Raw genomic sequence first — 18,131 nt, forward strand, 5'->3', positions numbered from 1 at the left:
ACAACAGAGCACATGTTCTATGGATGTGTGACAATCCAGAATTTATGGAAATCTCTCCATGTCCTAATATTGTCCCAGTATGGATATATTGATTTTTGGTCTTTTCAAAATATTCAAATTGGAGTAATCCTTAAGGACAAAAATAGTGAGTTTTTAATTAACAATCTCATTATTATAACAAAGTATTACATACATAAATGCCGATATGCTAAATCCCCCCCTTCATGGCCTGCTCTTAAAAACGACCTCTCCCTGTTCCGTAAATCTCTTAAGCTAATAAATAAGCCCCAAGCAATCAAATTGCATAGATTTTTAGAAGAGTTTGATTTTTCTTAGCCCCTTATTTAAGTTATGAGTCTTGTTTATGGAACCTCACTTTTAGAGATTTTATGATCCCCCTTGTCTTCTTTATTTCTGTTCCTTGTTTTTCATTCTTTTTTTTTTTATTCTTATTTATGTTTGTATTGGTTATTCATCTTTTTATATTATTATTATGTAGATGTGTGAATATGGATGTGTATGTATGCATATGTACATGTATATATATGTGTGTGTATGTATGTATGTTTACTTTCAGTTACTGTCGATTTCATTGTGGTGTATAGGAGATGTGATTCTGTTCTGATTGATTTATTATGTCGCTTGTCTCTTTGAGATTGTCATTGTTATTGTTCTAAATAAAGTTCATATTAAAAAAAAAAAAATACTGCAGGCTCAGCTGTAAACACAGAAGTGCCGTAGAGGGCAGCAGAGCGCCCGCGGCGTCTGCCTGAATAACTACCGAAGAAGAAGAAGAACTAGGCTGCAGTCAGCTGACCGGGCAGAGCGAGAGCTAAAGCTAACGCTACGTCCGGCCGGTGCACCGGGACTTCCTCCGGTTTGTTCCCCGGGGTACCCCCTCCTGAGAAGCGGATCATGGCGTTCATCACAGCCAGCTGGAACCCGCTGGGAGACGCCTTTTACCGGTCAGTGAGCGCCCACTGTGTCGGTCTTTCAGCTGCTAGCAGCGAGGCTAATGTTTGCTGACAGTCAGCTGACCGCAGCTCCATCCGTGTTATATACACCTGTGTTTTCTGCAGTTGTGTGATTGAGCTGTTTAAACAGAGAAATCAGCCTGTAACCTGCGCCTCTGCTTGTCATTTGACCCTGCTAAAGCTGGCTTCAGAAGCTTTTTCCCTTTAATGACGTTTCCTGAACACACACGTCACGTGAGAGGACTGACGTCCATGACGAAGTGAGCAGGAGGTTGTAGCCCATCAGAGTCAGGGTTTACTCAGGTCGGCAGGTGACATTTGTGTGCAAGTGACAGGTGAGCTTAAAGTGAGCAGAAAGTGACCGGAGGCTGGAATAGTGTTAGGCAGATAGGGGGAGGAGCCTGCGGGGGACCATGGGGAGGGGTTTGTTTACATTAATGTGTACTTTCCTGTGTACTACTGCAGTAAGACGGATCTGTATGAGATGAGCTGGAGTCTGCGTGATGGACTCAGAGACAGTCTGGTGGCTGCAGCTCCATACGGAGGCCCCATCGGTACAAACTAAATAAAACTTTATGAAACGCTGCAGTGAGATAGTTTTTTATAGTCAGATTTAAGGCTTTGACCCCTGACCTCTGTCTGACCCCTCAGCCCTGCTCAGAGAACCTCAGCGGCGTTCTCCGAGTTCTCGTCCTCAGCTGGAGATCTACTCTGCGTCAGGAGGCACCGTTGCCAGCTTCCCCGTGAGTAGCACCTGACCACACCCGAAGACAGGTTGGGTCTCTCTCTGACCCGTCTCTCTCTCTCTGTCTCCGTCTCAGTGGAAAAGTGGTCCAGTGGTCCAGCTCGGGTGGACGGTCTCTGACGAGCTACTGTGTATCCAGGAGGACGGCACGGTCCTGATCTATGACCTGTTTGGATCCTTTAAGAGACACTTCAGTATGGGACAGGTCAGCACACCTGAGTTTGTTCCTCTGAATAAATGAAGCTGCTCAGACGATGTCACTGATCAGGTGACCTCTATCTTTAAACAGGAAGTGGTCCAGAGTCAGGTGATGGAGGCCAAGGTGTTCCACTCCCCTTATGGAACAGGTATTGCCATAGTAACAAGCTCCTCCCGTTTCACCTTGGCCACCAACATCGATGACCTGAAGCTCCGGAGGTTACCTGAAGTCCCAGGTAACACCTGACTCACCTGAGATGGTGTTTTCACTGCCACGGTTAAGCCTTTCCACCCTTACCTGTCTGTCCACCTGTCTGTCCCTCAGGTCTGCAGGGAAAGCCATCCTGCTGGGTAGTCCTCACTCAGGACAGACAGACTAAAGTCCTGCTGTCCAACGGACCAGAACTCTTCATCCTGGACAACACGTCCTGCACTGTGGTGGTGAGACATGTAGAGACAGGTGAAGTCAGTAATGCTCAGTTTAAGATCGTTCTAACCAAAACCAGTCTGAGACGACGTTTGTCTGACAGTCTTCGATGGTGATGCTAATCCACAGCCAGTAATCTTCACACTCAGATTTGTCCTCATCTTTCTTTTACCTGTCTCACTGCCTACCTTTGTGTCTCTCTTCAGTGTCCTCCAGGCCTCAGTCCTCAGGACGGCAACATTGTCCACATGTCTGTGTCTTTCAGCTATAAATACCTGGCTCTCCTCACTGACAGTGGACACCTGTGGACAGGCTTGTCCACCCTACAGGTGAGCAGCTGTTCTGGCCAATCAGCTTTTCAGATATCTGTGAAGCATCACCTGTGGAATGACTCACAGGTGATGCTTCTGTATGCAGGAGAAACTGAGTGACGTCGACACCAAGAAGACCATGGCGCCCAAGCAGATGTTGTGGTATGTGTGACCTCTCGTTTACCTGTGCTCTTATTTATTCAGCTGCTCACCCGTCGAAGCTCTTCTTTTACACCCGTTTAACCTGGAGTTTACCTGTTTGCCCAGGTGTCGCAGACCAAAGAGCCAACAGCCATCTGTGGTGTTGATGTGGGACAGACTGCTCCTGGTGGTCGGGGTGTGTAATGAGACCATCCAGTATCCTTCAAACTTCACATCTGAACATGTTCAAATACACTTCAGGTGTGTTAAGGTTCTCCTTGGAGTTGTGCAAAGCAGCCGGTATTTGTATCTGTTAAGGGGGGAAAAGTATTTGTGTTTGTATTTGAGTAAAATTCAAAATAGGTTGAAAAATCAATTTTTTTCTTGTTTATGCTTCTGATTTACGTTACAGTGTAAGTATTCTTTAATTATATCCATTATAATAAATATGGATATGCAATATTGGTTGGTATTTTTCCATAAATACAGCAATGAACATTTAACAAGGAACGTCATTGAAAAGAAAATAACAAAACAGCCATTACCTCATCCATGGTTAAACCAACAATTAATAAAATATCATTGTGAACATTATGAACAGACAGAATTAAAAACAAATAATACTTCAAAGAACTGTTCTTCTGAGAGAACATCTTTCTAATGCACAGAACTAAACTTTATCAACCCCTGACTGGGAGATGTGGCAGAACAAAAGTTGTATTCTATATAATACTGTTAAACCAAAAGATGCAGCCCTGCTGTTGTCAACTGTCTGCCTAAAAACAGACACAAAGGGTTTTTTTGTGTTTTATGTTGACCATAACTCAACCATATTTCACTTTGAAGAAGATGTCTTCTGCCAACATACTCTCAGTTAAGTTTCTCCATGTAGTATTTTGTGATCACAAGCTTGTCCACATGTGAGGGCAGCAGTCTGGAGCGTTGTGGGGACAAGATACCTCTGCTTGTTGGGGCAGGTGCGATATTTCATTGCCACATGAGCCAGGGCTGCAGGGTCTGAGGTCAGTGATTCAGTGCTGTCCTCAGCTAAGTAGCTCTCAACTATCTTGCGGAGGTCATAGCACCAGATGAGGCAGATTTGGCTTTTTTGCCCGCTGGCCTCACTCTCAACTGAGGATGAGCTGGGTGCTTCAGGTACCCCAGAAATAGGGCTGTTCGATATAACGATATATATCGGATGGAGATTTATATATATGTCTATCGTTTCCTATTACGCTATTGTTTGTTTCGTGTTGTCGTAAAATAAACTGTTTACAGAAATATTTTTTCATCGTTTTGATGGTCACTGTAGTGGCTATATTATTTTCTTAAAGTTCTCTCTTTCTCTTTTATTTAATATAACCACACTACGGACGGACAAGCGCCTGTTTTTATGCGTTGTCATTAGCAACAACGTCGGTAAAACCATCACGTGCCCTCTTGTTTATTTTCTACATAAACTTTTCACAATAAAGCTCAAGATCCTCTTGAGACTTTTCAAAATAAACTGAATCACGTGAAACAGTATGCAGAGAGTTTACGGATGAGAAGCAAAAACGGCCCGTCAGGTGCTCATGCATCAGTTAAAACACTCGACTCCAGCTACACGACGCCCAGCTGGAAACACTTCACGCAAGTTGAGCTGCCCGAGATTCACAGAATTTATAGAAAATGTTACATTTTTGTGATTTATATCGTTATCGGACGATAGTGTCTTATATCGGGATATGAGATTTTGGTCATATCACACAGCCCTACCCAGAAACATCATCCGCTTGGAGTTCTGCATCCACCTCTGCAGACACATCTGCCTTGAGCCTGTCAAACTCGGATGACATGGGCAAGCTCTTAAATTGGGGATCCAGTAGGTTGGCTTTAAAGTAATGACCCAAGGAGTCATCAAAGACAGCCTGGAAGCGCTGAGCCAACTCAGACTGCAATATGGTCACCATTTTAAGTGCCTCGGTACATCCACATCCACCTTTAGGTTTTGAGAGCCTGCGCACAAGGGATGACAGAGACAGAGAACCCACATCCTCACACACAGTACCTCCCAGATCCATCTCTGCACTCATGGTAGTCAGTGGTCGTCTCTGCTCCAACAGTCACTGGAGCATGTGAAAGGAGGACTTCCACCTGGTTGACACATCATGCACCAATGTGTTCTTGGGAAGGCCAAGCTCTTTCTGGAATGCCAACGAGCTTGGTAGTTGGTATGGAGGTGCAACCACTTCGCGAAGCTTGCAAAAAACTTTTATTCTCCACTACTAAGTTGGGCATCAGGTCAAGGCAAATAATTTCTCCCACTGTGTTTGTTATTTGTAGTGGGTGGATGGGTGTATAAGCCTGTTTTGCATTAAATGCATCTAATATAGGTGATTGAAACTGACTTGCAGGGGCAGAACATGGCTGTGATGATGATTTGGTGCTGTTGGAGAGGTTGGCACACAGTACCAGGAGAGGATGCTTTAAGTGCATGTGATTATGCATAACAGATGTTGACAGATGTTTGATATCTCTGCCTTTGATGTGACTTTTGCACACATTACTTGTAACTTTGGTTTTATCTGCAGCACTGACTGTAAAATGTTTCCACACAGAACTTGAGCAAGGTTTTTGGCTACTGGAGGACACTGTGTGTCACTCACCTCTTTACACGTTACTCACTCACTCGTGCCCTGCGTTCTCATGAGGAAACGCAGCTTTTTGATATAAAGTTTTTCTCGTTCCCAAATACAAATATTTTTAAGTATTTGTTCAAAATAAGTATTCGTGAAAAACATGTTATTTGTGCCTTTCTGAATACCGTATTTGGGTTCGGCTCCACCCCTAGTTCTCCTGGAGCTCGCTCAAAAAAGTTCTCTTAGAGCTCATTTAGGTTCCGCTGGAGCTCCTTCTGGGTTTCTTGTTATAGCTGGTCATTTATAAACAAAGAATCATGTTCCGTGTTCGAGGATGTCCTCGTGAGTCATTCTCTGGTGGTTTGACCCTTGACCCCGGCCTTCAGGTATCCCATTGAGGATCCATGTGTTTTGGTGGGAGAGATGGATGGAGTTCGAATAATCAGCTCGTCCAATCAGGAGCTGCTGCAGGAGGTTCCTCTGGTCTGTCAGGACATCTTCAAGATCGCCTCCATGGCGCCTGGAGCTCTGCTGTTGGAGGCCCACCGGGAGTACGAGGTACATCATTCAGTACCACATTAGTACTACAATACTGTCCCATTAACACTGTAATACTGCCACAGTACAACATCAGTACTTGTAAGTCCACTTCATTACATCACCTTAATACTGTCATTCACTGATGTCCATGTACACATGTAGTACGGGTACACATGTAGTACGGGTACACATGTAGCACGGGTACAGGTCTGTCAGGCCTGACATGTGTTTTTCTGTCTTTGCAGAAATCGAGTCAGAAGGCGGACGAGTACCTGCGGGAGATCAAGGAGCAGAGCATGCTGGGAGAAGCAGTCAGACAGTGCGTGGAGGCGGCAGGTCACGAGTATGACACCAACACCCAGAAATCCTTGATGAGGGTGAGAGCGTCCGTATGATCTGTTTTAGCATGTCAGGGTAATGCGACCTGCCCTGTACTATGACCTGTCCCTGTAATGTGGCGTGTCTCCCTCCAGGCGGCGTCCTTTGGGAAGTGCTTCCTCACAGACTTCAGTCCGGATCAGTTTGTGACGACCTGCAGGGAGCTGCGAGTGCTGAACGCCGTCAGAGACAGCAGCGTAGGGCTGCCACTCACGCACACTCAGTATCCTCTCAGTCTGCACAGGTGCATCATGGGAGATGCAGTGTGTGGTAACGTCTCACTTTGTTCAGAGTCAGGGGCTGCATCCCTCGTCACGCCGCTGTGACCCATTCTTAGCTTTAGGATTCAGCTCAGACGGGTGTGTTACCATGGTGATGAATTCCTTGACCTCTGACCTCAGATTCAAACAGCTGACTCTACAGGTGCTGATTGACAGGTGAGTGAACTCATCGAAATGTCTCTGAGATCTCATGTTACCCCTCCACCTCTCACTCACCTGTCTTTCTCTCTCTTAGGTTGGTGTATCGGCAGTTTTACCCATTAGCCATCGAAGTCTGTCGTTACCTGAAGATCCCTGATTATCAGGGAGTCAGCCGAGTCCTCAAACACTGGGCGTCATGCAAGGTAACTGTCTCACACCTCGCCCACCTGAGACTGTTTTCACATGACTGATTGGTGTGACGTGTTTGCATACGTGTCCAGGTGCAGCAGAAGGACCTAACAGACGATGCCATAGCACGAGCAGTGTGTATGAAAGTGGGAGACTCACCTGGGGTTTCGTACTCGGACATCGCAGCTAAAGCTTATGAATGTGGACGAGCAGAGCTCGCCATCAAGGTGAATTCTACAGAGGTTTGGAGGGTTAATTTCCATAGTATGTTTCAGTGGTTCAGGCCGGAGTCTTTCTGTGTGGAGTTTGCATTTTCCCCCCCTGTTTGCGTGGGTTCCCTCCGGGTACTCCGGCTTCCTCCCACCGTCCAAAGACATGCAACTTGTGGGGATAGGTTAATTGGATAATCCAAATTGCCCATAGGTGTGAATGTGATCGCGAATGGTTGTCTGTCCCTGTGTGTTAGCCCTGCGACAGACTGGCGACCTGTCCAGGGTGGACCCCGCCTCTCGCCCTATGAGAGCTGGGATAGGCTCCAGCGCCCCACGCGATCCTGAAAAGGATAAGTAGATGGATGGATGGTTCAGTGGTTTTTGGACAGATTTGGAGCCAGGTTTCAGCTGGATGGTCACTGCCCATCTGCTATATTCAGCAGGGATATTGATATTGAGTGTGGTCGAGTGTTTTTCAGTATTTGTCCCTGTGTGTCTCTATGAAGCTCCTGGACTTCGAGGCTCGGTCTGGAGAGCAGGTTCCTCTGCTGCTGAAGATGAAGAGGAGTCAGCTGGCTCTCAGTAAAGCTGTAGAGAGCGGAGATACCGACTTGGGTGAGTGTTTCAGCCCCACACCTTATGTGTTTGCCAGATGGATGATGTCACACTGACAGTTGGCTGTGTGTGTTGTCAGTGTACACAGTGGTGTCGTACCTGAAGAACGAGATGAACAGAGGAGATTTCTTCATGACTCTGAGGAACCAGCCGGTCGCTCTCAGCCTTTACAGACAGGTGCACCCAACTTCACCACTACCGCTCTCCTCCTCCTGGTTTACATTTGGTAATGTGTGTCTTTGTTTCCATTTGTTTGCTGTCAGTTCTGTAAGCTGCAGGAGCAGGAAACTCTGAAGGACCTGTATAACCAGGACGATGACCACCAGGAACTGGCCAACTATTACGTCACTGCAAGCTACAGGGAAAAGGTAAGGACTGCTAACCGTCACGCCCAGCAGAGATTAGACTCGTCCATCATCACTGTAATCACCTGTCTGCTGTTCACCTGTCCATCTGCAGAGGTTGGAGGGCCGGCTGTCTCTTCTGCAGAGTGCTGTCGATGAGTACAACAAGGCCAAGAATGAGTTTGCAGTAAAGGTAACAAACGAACAATAAGACGTGTTTGCAGGTGTGTGTTTGTACCTGATGCTCAGGTGTGTTTCACTGATTGGTCTGCAGACCACAGAGGACGAGATGCGTCTGCTCCGTTTTCAGCGCAAACTGGACGATGAGAAAGGGGCGGGGCTTCTTGGACTGTCCCTACAGGTAACTACAAGGGGCGGGGCTCCCTGGCCAGCTGACGTTTCCCTCTACCAGTTACCTCCACCTGCATGCTCTGTGTTCTCAGTCTCCATCACCTGGCAGTACTCCAGGTTACTTTAAAGAGGCCAGTGTGGTCGCTCCGCTTTAAAGTGCTCCTCCTCAGATCATTACAGACCCAGACTTCCTCCATGTAACTTCTAAGTTCTGGGACAGCCAATCAGATTGGCCAAATCCGCGGTTTGATTTAAGCAACTGATGAAAACTTGTTTCTGCTGATTGTGACCATAGTTACATCTGCTGTGTGTGTGTGTGCTGTGATGTCACTTGCTGTTTGCAGGTGACCATGGAGACGCTGTTGTCATTAGGACTCCACAAACAGGCAGAGCAGCTTTACAAAGACTTCAGAGTACCTGACAAAAGGTGTGTCACTGAGGCTGCGCTGTTATTGGCTCTGTCTTTTACTACAGTCTTTCCTGTCTGTCCCTCTCGCCTGTTTGCCTCTCTCGCCTGTTTGCCTCTCTCACCTGTTTGCCTCTCTCACCTGTTTGCCTCTCTCACCTGTGCAGGTATTGGTGGTTGAAGTTGAAGTCTCTGGCGGAGAAGGAGGAGTGGGATGAGTTAGAGAAGTTCTCAAAGAGTAAGAAGTCTCCCATTGGCTACCTGGTAAGGAGAAGCCCCACCCCCTCTGTTATGTTGCATTAACTACAGGGTGGGCCATTTATATGGATACACCGTAATAACATGGGAATGGTTGGTGATATGAAAGTCATGTTTGTGGTACATTAGTATATGTGAGGGGGCAAACTCCTCAAGATGGGTGGTGACCATGGTGACCGTTTAGAAGTCGGCCATCTTGGATACAACTTGTTTTTTCAATAGGAAGAGGGCCATGTGACACATCAAACTTATTGGTCACAAGAAAAACAATGGTGTGCTTGGTTTCAACGTAACTTTGTTCTTTCATGAGTTATTTACAAGTTTCTGACCACTTATAAAATGTGTTCAATGGTGCTGCCCATTGTGTTGGATTGTCAATGCAACCCTCTTCTCCCACTCTTCACACACTGATAGCAACACCGCAGGAGAAATGCACGACCAATCCACTTTCCAGGAAACTGTTCATCTAGGAATGCTCGGACCTGGCACCCATAATGTGGTGGTGCACCATCTTGCTGGAAAAGCTCAGGGAACGTGCCAGCTTCAGTGCATAAAGAGAGAAACACATAATCATGTAGCAATTTCAAATATCCAGTGGCCTTGAGGTTTCCATTGATGAAGAATGGACCCACTGTCGTTGTACCCCATTGTTACGTTTCGGTGTTGTCAGTGTGTTGTTTTTGGCGTGACTGTTATGTGTTTCCTGTTTTACTTTGAAAGTCTGTGTTATCTTAGTCTTTTCATTTTACGTTTCCCTGTCTCGTCAGTTCTGAGTTGCCCCAGCTGTGTTTCCCTCTTGTTGTCCATTTTCCTGATTGCTCCCTCTAGGTATTTAAACCCTGTGTTTCAGTGTGTCATGGTCGCGATCTCCCCCGTGTTGTAAATAGTTTGGTGTTTTGTTGTAAATAAATAGTTTGTTGTAAATAGATTTGTCGATACTTTCGTTTCGGGATTTTGGTGGTGAGCTTTAGTGGGGGTTTTTTTGTGTGTGTGTTTTTTTTTCTTTATTTTTACTTTTTTCGTGTTGCACTCCGGTTGCCTAGGCCGGGGTGTAACATGTGGGGGCTCGTCCGGGATTGCCTTCGCTGGGGGGTCCGGGGACCGCCCCAGCCTTTGTCGTCGCTGGAGGGTCCGTGGGACCGCTCCAGCCTTCATCCGCCTTCGCTGGAGGGTCCGTGGGACTGCTCCAGCCTTCATCCGCCTTCGCTGGAGGGTCCGAGGGACCGCTCCAGCCTTCGTCGTCTGCTGGAGGGTCAGTGGGACCGCTCCAGCCTTCATCATCTTCGTCTGCCTTCGCTTCAGCTGTCCGTCTCCGCTGGAGGGTCCGAGGGACCGCTCCAGCCTTCATCAGCTTCGTCTGCCTTCGCTGAGGGGAGGGTCCGTGGGACCGCCCCAGCCTTTGTCGTCGCTGGAGGGTCCGTGGGACCGCTCCAGCCTTCATCCGCCTTCACTGGAGGGTCCGTGGGACCGCTCCAGCCTTCATCCGCCTTCGCTGGAGGGTCCGAGGGACCGCTCCAGCCTTCGTCGTCTGCTGGAGGGTCAGTGGGACCGCTCCAGCCTTCATCAGCTTCGTCTGCCTTCGCTGAGGGGAGGGTCCGTGGGACCGCCCCAGCCTTTGTCGTCGCTGGAGGGTCCGTGGTACCACACCAAACCATCACTTTTGTTGGTCCAGCAGTCTTGGAGGGATCCATCCAATGTGGGTTAGTGTCAGACCAATAGCGGTGGTTTTGTTTGTTAACTTCACCATTCACATAAAAGTGAATAGAAAGAGTGAAAATCTTTTGCATGAACTGAGGGTCCTGTTCCAATTTTTGTTTTGCCCATTCTGCAAATTCTGTGCGCCGATCTGGGTCATCCTCGCTGAGATGCTGCAGTAGCTGGAGTTTGTAAGGGTGCCATTTGTGAGTAGCTAATATCCGCCGAAGGGATGTTCGACTAATGCCACTCTCCAGTGACATGCGGCGAGTGCTACGCTGTGGGCTCTTGCTGAATGAAGCTAGGACAGCCACTGATGTTTCTTCATTAGTGACAGTTTTCTTGCGTCCACATTTTGGCAAATTCAACACTGAACCAGTTTCACGAAACTTAGCAAGCAGTTTGCTAACTTTAGCATGGGAGATGGGTGGTCTCGTAGGGTGTCTTGCGTTGAAATCTGCTGCAATGACCTGGTTACTGCGTTCATCAGATATTAACACAATTTCGATCCACTCCTCACGTGTTAACCTCTTCGACATGTCAATGGCTGTGAACAAAGAGAAACTTGTAAATACTGTAACTCATGAAAGAATAAAGTTACATTGAAACCAAGCACACCATTGTTATACTTGTGACATTACCAATAGGGCTGCCATGACTAATCGACTAGTCACGATTACGTCGACTATCAAAATCGTCGACGACTGATTTGTAGTCGACGTGTCGTATGAAGCTTTGTAAGATCCCAACAGATGCAGGAATAAGTAGTAGGATTTAAGAGTGTAATAACGGACTGAAACAGAAGATGGCAGCACTTCATGTACAAGGATGCCAGCTGCCGTTAAACCCCGAAGAAGAAGAAGAAGAAGCTCTGTCCCAGAATTTATTTATAGCTTAGTTTCCAACAATGGCGGCAGCTAGAGGGCATCCACACTATTGAGTTCCTGTTTCTCTTTAAACTTTATTCTTATAGTTGCTCCACGTTTTTCGGCACTTAACTACTCCCTCAGTTTTCAGCCGATTTTCTCCGTTCAAACGCTAAACTGTTCTGCTATTTCTGCTAATTCCAGCTATATCTTTTGGTGTTTATTGCTATTATACTTTTTAAAATATTCCCATTTTTTCCTTTTTTTTGTCCCATTGAAATGAATGGAAAACTTCCACAATTCTGCTAAAACTTGCTTGTTTTTCAAACTTAACTACTTCCTCATACTTTCACCTAGAAACTCCATTCAAACTTTAAAACGTTCTCAAATGATTGGGCTTTTTGTGTGTGATTCAGCTTTTTCATATCTGTTACCTTTTTCATTTAATGCCTCTTTAAGTTTTCAGTTGCAGCTTTGTGATTTTTCAGAAAATATACAGTGGGGCAAAAAAAGTATTTAGTCAGCCACCGACTGTGCAAGTTCCCCCACCTAAAATGATGACAGAGGTCAGTAATTTGCACCAGAGGCACACTTCAACTGTGAGAGACAGAATGTGAAAAAAAAATGCATGAATCCACATGGTAGGATTTGTAAAGAATTTATTCGTAAATCAGGGTGGAAAATAAGTATTTGGTCAATAACAAAAATACAACTCAATACTTTGTAACATAACCTTTGTTGGCAATAACAGAGGTCAAACGTTTACTATAGGTCTTTACCAGGTTTGCACACACAGTAGCTGATATTTTGGCCCATTCCTCCATGCAGATCTTCTCGAGAGCAGTGATGTTTTGGGGCTGTCGCCGAGCAACACGGACTTTCAACTCCCGCCACAGATTTTCTATGGGGTTGAGGTCTGGAGACTGGCTAGGCCACTCCAGGACTTTCAAATGCTTCTTACGGAGCCACTCCTTTGTTGCCCGGGCGGTGTGTTTTGGATCATTGTCATGTTGGAAGACCCAGCCTCGTTTCATCTTCAAAGTTCTCACTGATGGAAGGAGGTTTTGGCTCAAAATCTCACGATACATGGCCCCATTCATTCTGTCCTTAACACGGATCAGTCGTCCTGTCCCCTTGGCAGAAAAACAGCCCCATAGCATGATGTTTCCACCCCCATGCTTCACAGTAGGTATGGTGTTCTTGGGATGCAACTCTGTATTCTTCTTCCTCCAAACACGACGAGTTGAGTTTATACCAAAAAGTTCTACTTTGGTTTCATCTGACCACATGACATTCTCCCAGTCCTCTGCTGTATCATCCATGTGCTCTCTGGCAAACTTCAGACGGGCCTGGACATGCACTGGCTTCAGCAGCGGAACACGTCTGGCACTGCGGGATTTGATTCCCTGCCGTTGTAGTGTGTTACTGATGGTGACCTTTGTTACTTTGGTCCCAGCTCTCTGCAGGTCATTCACCAGGTCCCCCTGTGTGGTTCTGGGATCTTTGCTCACCGTTCTCATGATCATTTTGACCCCACGGGATGAGATCTTGCGTGGAGCCCCAGATCGAGGGAGATTATCAGTGGTCTTGTATGTCTTCCATTTTCTGATGATTGCTCCCACAGTTGGTTTTTTCACACCAAGCTGCTTGCCTATTGTAGATTCACTCTTCCCAGTCTGGTGCAGGTCTACAATACTTTTCCTGGTGTCCTTCGAAAGCTCTTTGGTCTTGGCCATGGCGGAGTTTGGAGTCTGACTGTTTGAGGCTGTGGACAGGTGTCTTTTATACAGATGATGAGTTCAAACAGGTGCCATTCATACAGGTAACGAGTGAGGGACAGAAAAGCTTCTTACAGAAGACGTTACAGGTCTGTGAGAGCCAGAGATTTTCCTTGTTTGAGGTGACCAAATACTTATTTTCCACCCTAATTTACGAATAAATTCTTTACAAATCCGACCATGTGAATTCATGGATTTTTTTTTTCACATTCTGTCTCTCACAGTTGAAGTGCACCTCTGGTGCAAATTACTGAGCTCTGTCATCATTTTAAGTGGGGGAACTTGCACAATCGGTGGCTGACTAAATACTTTTTTGCCCCACTGTATGCGTTGTTATGGTTGCTATGCAATTAACTCAGAGTGAGAGCTGGTGCTTTCTGAAGTTTCTCTTCATGTCCAAACAACTTCTTGCTACTCGCTCAATTTCCACTCAACTTCCACAAATTATACATCAAAACGTAGGTATTTTTGCTGGCTTTAAGACAGTGTCACTATAATTATCGTGCGAGTTACGGTTTTTTCACAATTTGCCTCGAAGTGACACAAGATCTAAAAACTCCCCATTCAAAGTCTATGGGAAGGTTGTGAAACTCAGAGCTCAAATACTGAAACTGAAGGCATTTTCAAATCATCATATCTCCTTAATGAAGCGAAATTAAGACATGAGGCTTGTCCCCGTATATCTTCAGACACTCCTGACGCTCACAATTCAAGAATTATTTTCTCACCTCTTACCGTTCTGATGAGTTAGACTTGTTTGAGGGTAGGAAATCTGTCCTCCTCTCAGTTTTCCAACTCCGAAAATGAAGCCATTTCTTCTCTCGTCATATCTTCCCGACGGAGTTACAAAGAGCTATGAAAATCGCAGTCAAAGTTCACCAAAGTCCGCTGATTCACCCAGTGCAAGAATTTTGCTTCTATCCCACCTAGTTTTTGAGTTACACGACGTTTTGTAACTCCAAAAAACTGCGTTTTTCGCCTCTGAGCGCGATCTAATTCTGGCTGCTCATCACCCTGTTTTCCAGGCGCCCGCTCTCTTTCCCAGTGGCGCAGTTGGTAATAAAACGGATCTGAAGATCAAAGGTCGTGGGTTCAATTCCACCTTGTCCACATGTTTTCTTCCACTACAAATTAATACAGTATCACAGACCAGTAACTCATATTGATAATTTATTACAATTAAGCAAAGTTTTATGATTTTAGCAGCTTTTCTAATATGGACCTTAGATTCTTGTTAACAGTCCATGGCAGAAATGCATACAAGTACACAGCCTGCTGAAGCACACAGAAGCAGTACCTCTGATTGGTGGACTGAAATTGAGCAGAACCAGGTTGTTGTGCCTCTTTTCACCAGAAAGTTCAATGTTTTCTCAGCCTCTTCTGCTGTTTTTAATAAGAATTTTAAGCTTTTTCACCTGTTTTCAGTTATATGAGAACCAGTTTGGCTCAGTGAGATGAGTATGAGATGAAATTCTGCTGATTTACCTCTTTTCTGCCAAATCTTCAATCATTTCACCTCTTATCAGCATAATTCTCAGCAGCTTCTGCTCTTTTCAGCAGAATTCTGATCATTCACCTCTTTTCAGCAGAAATTCTGCTGATTGAACTCTTTTCAGCAGAATTTTCACCTCTTTTCTGCCCAAATTCTGCTCATTCACCTCTTCTGCAAAATTTTCAGCCTTTTCACCTCTTATTATCACAAATCTCAGCTGTCTTCAGAAAAAAATTCTTTTGAGCAGAAATTCTGCTGATTCATCTCTTTTCAGCGCAACTTTCTGCTTCTTTACCTCTTATCAGCAGAAATTCTGCTGATTCACCTCTTTTCTGCAAAATTTTCAGCCTTTTCACCTCTTATCAGCACAATTCGCAGCAGCGTCTGCTCATTTCAGCAGAATTGTCAGTCTCTCCAACTATTCTTTGCAAGAATGAGTTTGGCTCAGTGAGCTAAATAGCTGCCCTTAGACCACAAGGGCCAGGTTCAAATCCTGCTCAGGGCAACGTTTTTTTTTCTTCAACTTTATACTTTTTCAGCTTTTTTCAGCAGACATCTTCAGCGTTAAGGCATCCACACAGCATTTTCGCAGGAAATGCAAATTTTTCTAGTATTACTCTTTTATTTTGTGACCCAGAAAGAATAATAAGTTTTACATATTTTCAGGTGAGAATGTAGCTGTGTAAACCTCAAATATCTGCTCAGTTTATCAAGACACCACATATTTTCAAAAGTGCTCTGACGTTTTCGGAGACGTCTGTTTCCCACCCGCACGATAGCTAGCCGGGGGCAAGGCTCACTAGAGCCGGTGAGAACACCGGACTCCCGGCAAATCGTTTTCAAACCCACCGCCGTCTTTCGCTACTCAGGTTAAACATGATATATAAGTTACTTAGATAACTTAAAAATGTTATTGTTTGTTTTTTTCAGTATTGTATTTGTTCCTGAGTAAATCGGTTTGGCTGAGATTAAAGTTATAGTTTTTACACAACTGAATAAACGTCAAGCAGACAGCTGATTATCAGAAGTGTGAGATGCTCGAGAATTTACTCCGGTGTCCTGTTGTATTTTAGATGGCAAGTTTATTAAACTTCACTGAAACAATCTCCAAATTTCATTAAACTTTAATAAACTATCATCTTGTCTTTATTTTTAGTTAGCACATACCTTAAACACTTAAAGCTGTAAGCTAGTGATAGTTATATAAGAGCAGATGCATGCTGGTGCAATAAGCTGTACGTTGTACGTCCAATGGATGATGATCTGATTAGTCGACTAATCGCAAAAATAATCGGTGACTAGTCGACTATCAAAATAATCATTTGTGGCAGCCCTAATTACCAATAAGTTTGATGTGTCACATGGCCCTCTTCCTATTAAAAAAAACAAGTTGTATCCAAGATGGACAACTTCTAAATGGCCACCATGGTCACCACCAATCTTGAGGAGTTTGCCCCTCACATATACTAATGTGCCACAAACACGACTTTAATATCACCAACCATTCCCATGTTATTACGGTGTATCCATATAAATGGCCCACCCTGTACATTTCCCATGAGTCTTAGCGGGATCTCTTCTTCAGGCGTTTGTTGAAGTTTGCATCAAGTGTAACAACAAGTACGAGGCCAAGAAGTACGTTTCCAAGGTGACGCCTGAGCAGAAGGTGAAGGCCCACCTGGCCGTCGGGTAAGACACCTCTGTGACATCATCACACAGCACAGGTGGGAGCACTCATGTAACTCCTCCTCTATTCCCGACAGTGACCTGGAGGGGGCTGCGGATGCTGCCATTGAGCGCAGGAATGAAGCTGAGATTGGGGCAGTCCTCTCCAGATGCTCCGCCTCCAACAGCCTGGTGATCGAGCGGCTGAACCGAGCTCGGGCCGCCATTGCCAAAAAGTGAGCTTCCACTCTTGAGCATGACGTTGGTGGGAGCCAGCTGCTGTTACTGATCAGAGACTGTGATTGATTACTGATCAACTGATGCTTTCTTCTTCCCTTCAATTAAAAGCTTTGACTCTATTCACACTCGAGCGCCACACCTGGACAGAAGCACTTCCTGCTGCTGTCCCTTCACAATAAAAGCTTCAGTGTGTAGCATGGCCGGTGTTATATTGTGAAAGAGGACAGTAAGTGTCCAAGCTGACCGCATGTGTCACTTTGTATGATTTTAAATGTTGTTAGTCGATCAATAAACATGAAAATCACAGGGTGCAGTTCTCAGTCTGACCACCGGGAGGTGACAGAAATATAAAAAGCCTCTTTGTTCTGTAAATAAAATCCTTTTCTATTAGTGCCCACTTGGATCAACTCTCCATGGTTTTCAGGATTTTCCATTAGATCATAGTACTTTGTAGCCGTGTTGTACCAAGTGTTCCTGAGTCTGAAGAAAAGCCACAGACCGAGCTGCAGGTATGTTGTTTCCTCCACGTCCACTTTTGTGGTAGTGTTCGTTTCGCATGCTACATACATTATGAGATACTGGACTGTAATGAAAACCAGTCGACCCGAGTATATATCAATGGGAAAAGGGACTTAAAAACAAGTTTGTAAACGAGTTGATTCTGTTCGTCTGGACGCAGCCTTTTCAGAAATGTCTGCCAACCTCACAGCACCTTGGTCATTCAGTGGGCTCTGTCGTGTTGGCGCCGTGCAGCCCCATGCATGGGGTGATCCGCGTTAACTCGCTAATGGAGATTTGCCGCTTTAATGCGGTTACGGCGTTAACGTCATATTAACGAAGACAGCACGTGTGTGTGTGTGTGTGTGTGTGTGTGTGTGTGTGTGTGTGTGTGTGTGTGTGTGTGTGTATATGTACAGTATTAGATTTCATTTTTCTACTACTGTAACTGTGGCTTAGCAAGCTTTCTTAGTGTTCTTTTAAACTCTGTCATAACAATTAGTTATACTGAAAACTATTTTAAAATTAGGCTAATAGGGAAACCACATGGTATTGTTTAAGTCAGTGGTTCCTAAACTTTTTTTGCTAGGCCCCCCTTTGTTTTACAAGAAAAATGTTTCCCCCCCCCCCCCCCCCCCTGCACAAACACATCCTCCAACCACACACGCCCATATTTTGTTTTCAAACTCCATTGCGGTTTATTTCACACCTCAAACCTTTAGTAAACAATTAAACAAGTAACAGTAATCTGCAATAAATTAAAGG

The 18,131-nt window shown here is 45.2% G+C and overlaps 1 protein-coding gene across 3 annotated transcripts; it reads left to right on the forward strand.

Annotated features, from left to right (window-relative positions):
* The first annotated feature begins 771 nt into the window (after positions 1-771).
* On the forward strand, positions 772-17,174 carry vps16 (VPS16 core subunit of CORVET and HOPS complexes). 3 transcript variants are annotated; one of them, XR_013901606.1, is made up of 24 exons: positions 772-965; positions 1,440-1,528; positions 1,626-1,717; positions 1,796-1,924; positions 2,009-2,153; positions 2,243-2,358; positions 2,551-2,673; positions 2,762-2,817; positions 2,923-3,057; positions 5,804-5,975; positions 6,203-6,334; positions 6,431-6,558; positions 6,737-6,772; positions 6,852-6,960; positions 7,039-7,173; positions 7,665-7,773; positions 7,853-7,950; positions 8,037-8,141; positions 8,233-8,310; positions 8,392-8,478; positions 8,813-8,895; positions 9,042-9,138; positions 16,526-16,652; positions 16,727-17,174. XR_013901606.1 is itself a non-coding variant. In XM_080289379.1 (24 exons), the coding sequence occupies exons 1-24, from the start codon at positions 916-918 to the stop codon at positions 16,866-16,868; spliced, it is 2,550 nt and encodes an 849-aa protein (XP_080145505.1). In that variant the 5' UTR covers positions 772-915; the 3' UTR covers positions 16,869-17,174. The 3 variants fall into 3 exon arrangements, 2 of the variants coding, with proteins under 2 accessions (XP_080145505.1, XP_025998236.1); XM_080289379.1 differs by having other exon boundaries at positions 16,549-16,652; XM_026142451.2 differs by having other exon boundaries at positions 2,923-3,012; positions 16,549-16,652.
* Positions 17,175-18,131: the final 957 nt, after the last annotated feature.

This window comes from Astatotilapia calliptera, chromosome 15 (assembly GCF_964374335.1).
Source record: "Astatotilapia calliptera chromosome 15, fAstCal68.1, whole genome shotgun sequence".
In the NCBI taxonomy this organism is placed as follows: Eukaryota; Metazoa; Chordata; class Actinopteri; order Cichliformes; family Cichlidae; genus Astatotilapia; species Astatotilapia calliptera.

Excerpts from the sequence above, each read along its gene's own strand:
- vps16 (XM_080289379.1), top strand. The coding sequence starts at position 916 with ATGGCGTTCATCACAGCCAGCTGGAACCCGCTGGGAGACGCCTTTTAC. Across the intron at positions 2,674-2,761 it reads CAGGCTTGTCCACCCTACAG|GAGAAACTGAGTGACGTCGA; the intron begins GTGAGCAGCTGT and ends TTCTGTATGCAG. Across the intron at positions 8,311-8,391 it reads AGAATGAGTTTGCAGTAAAG|ACCACAGAGGACGAGATGCG; the intron begins GTAACAAACGAA and ends ATTGGTCTGCAG.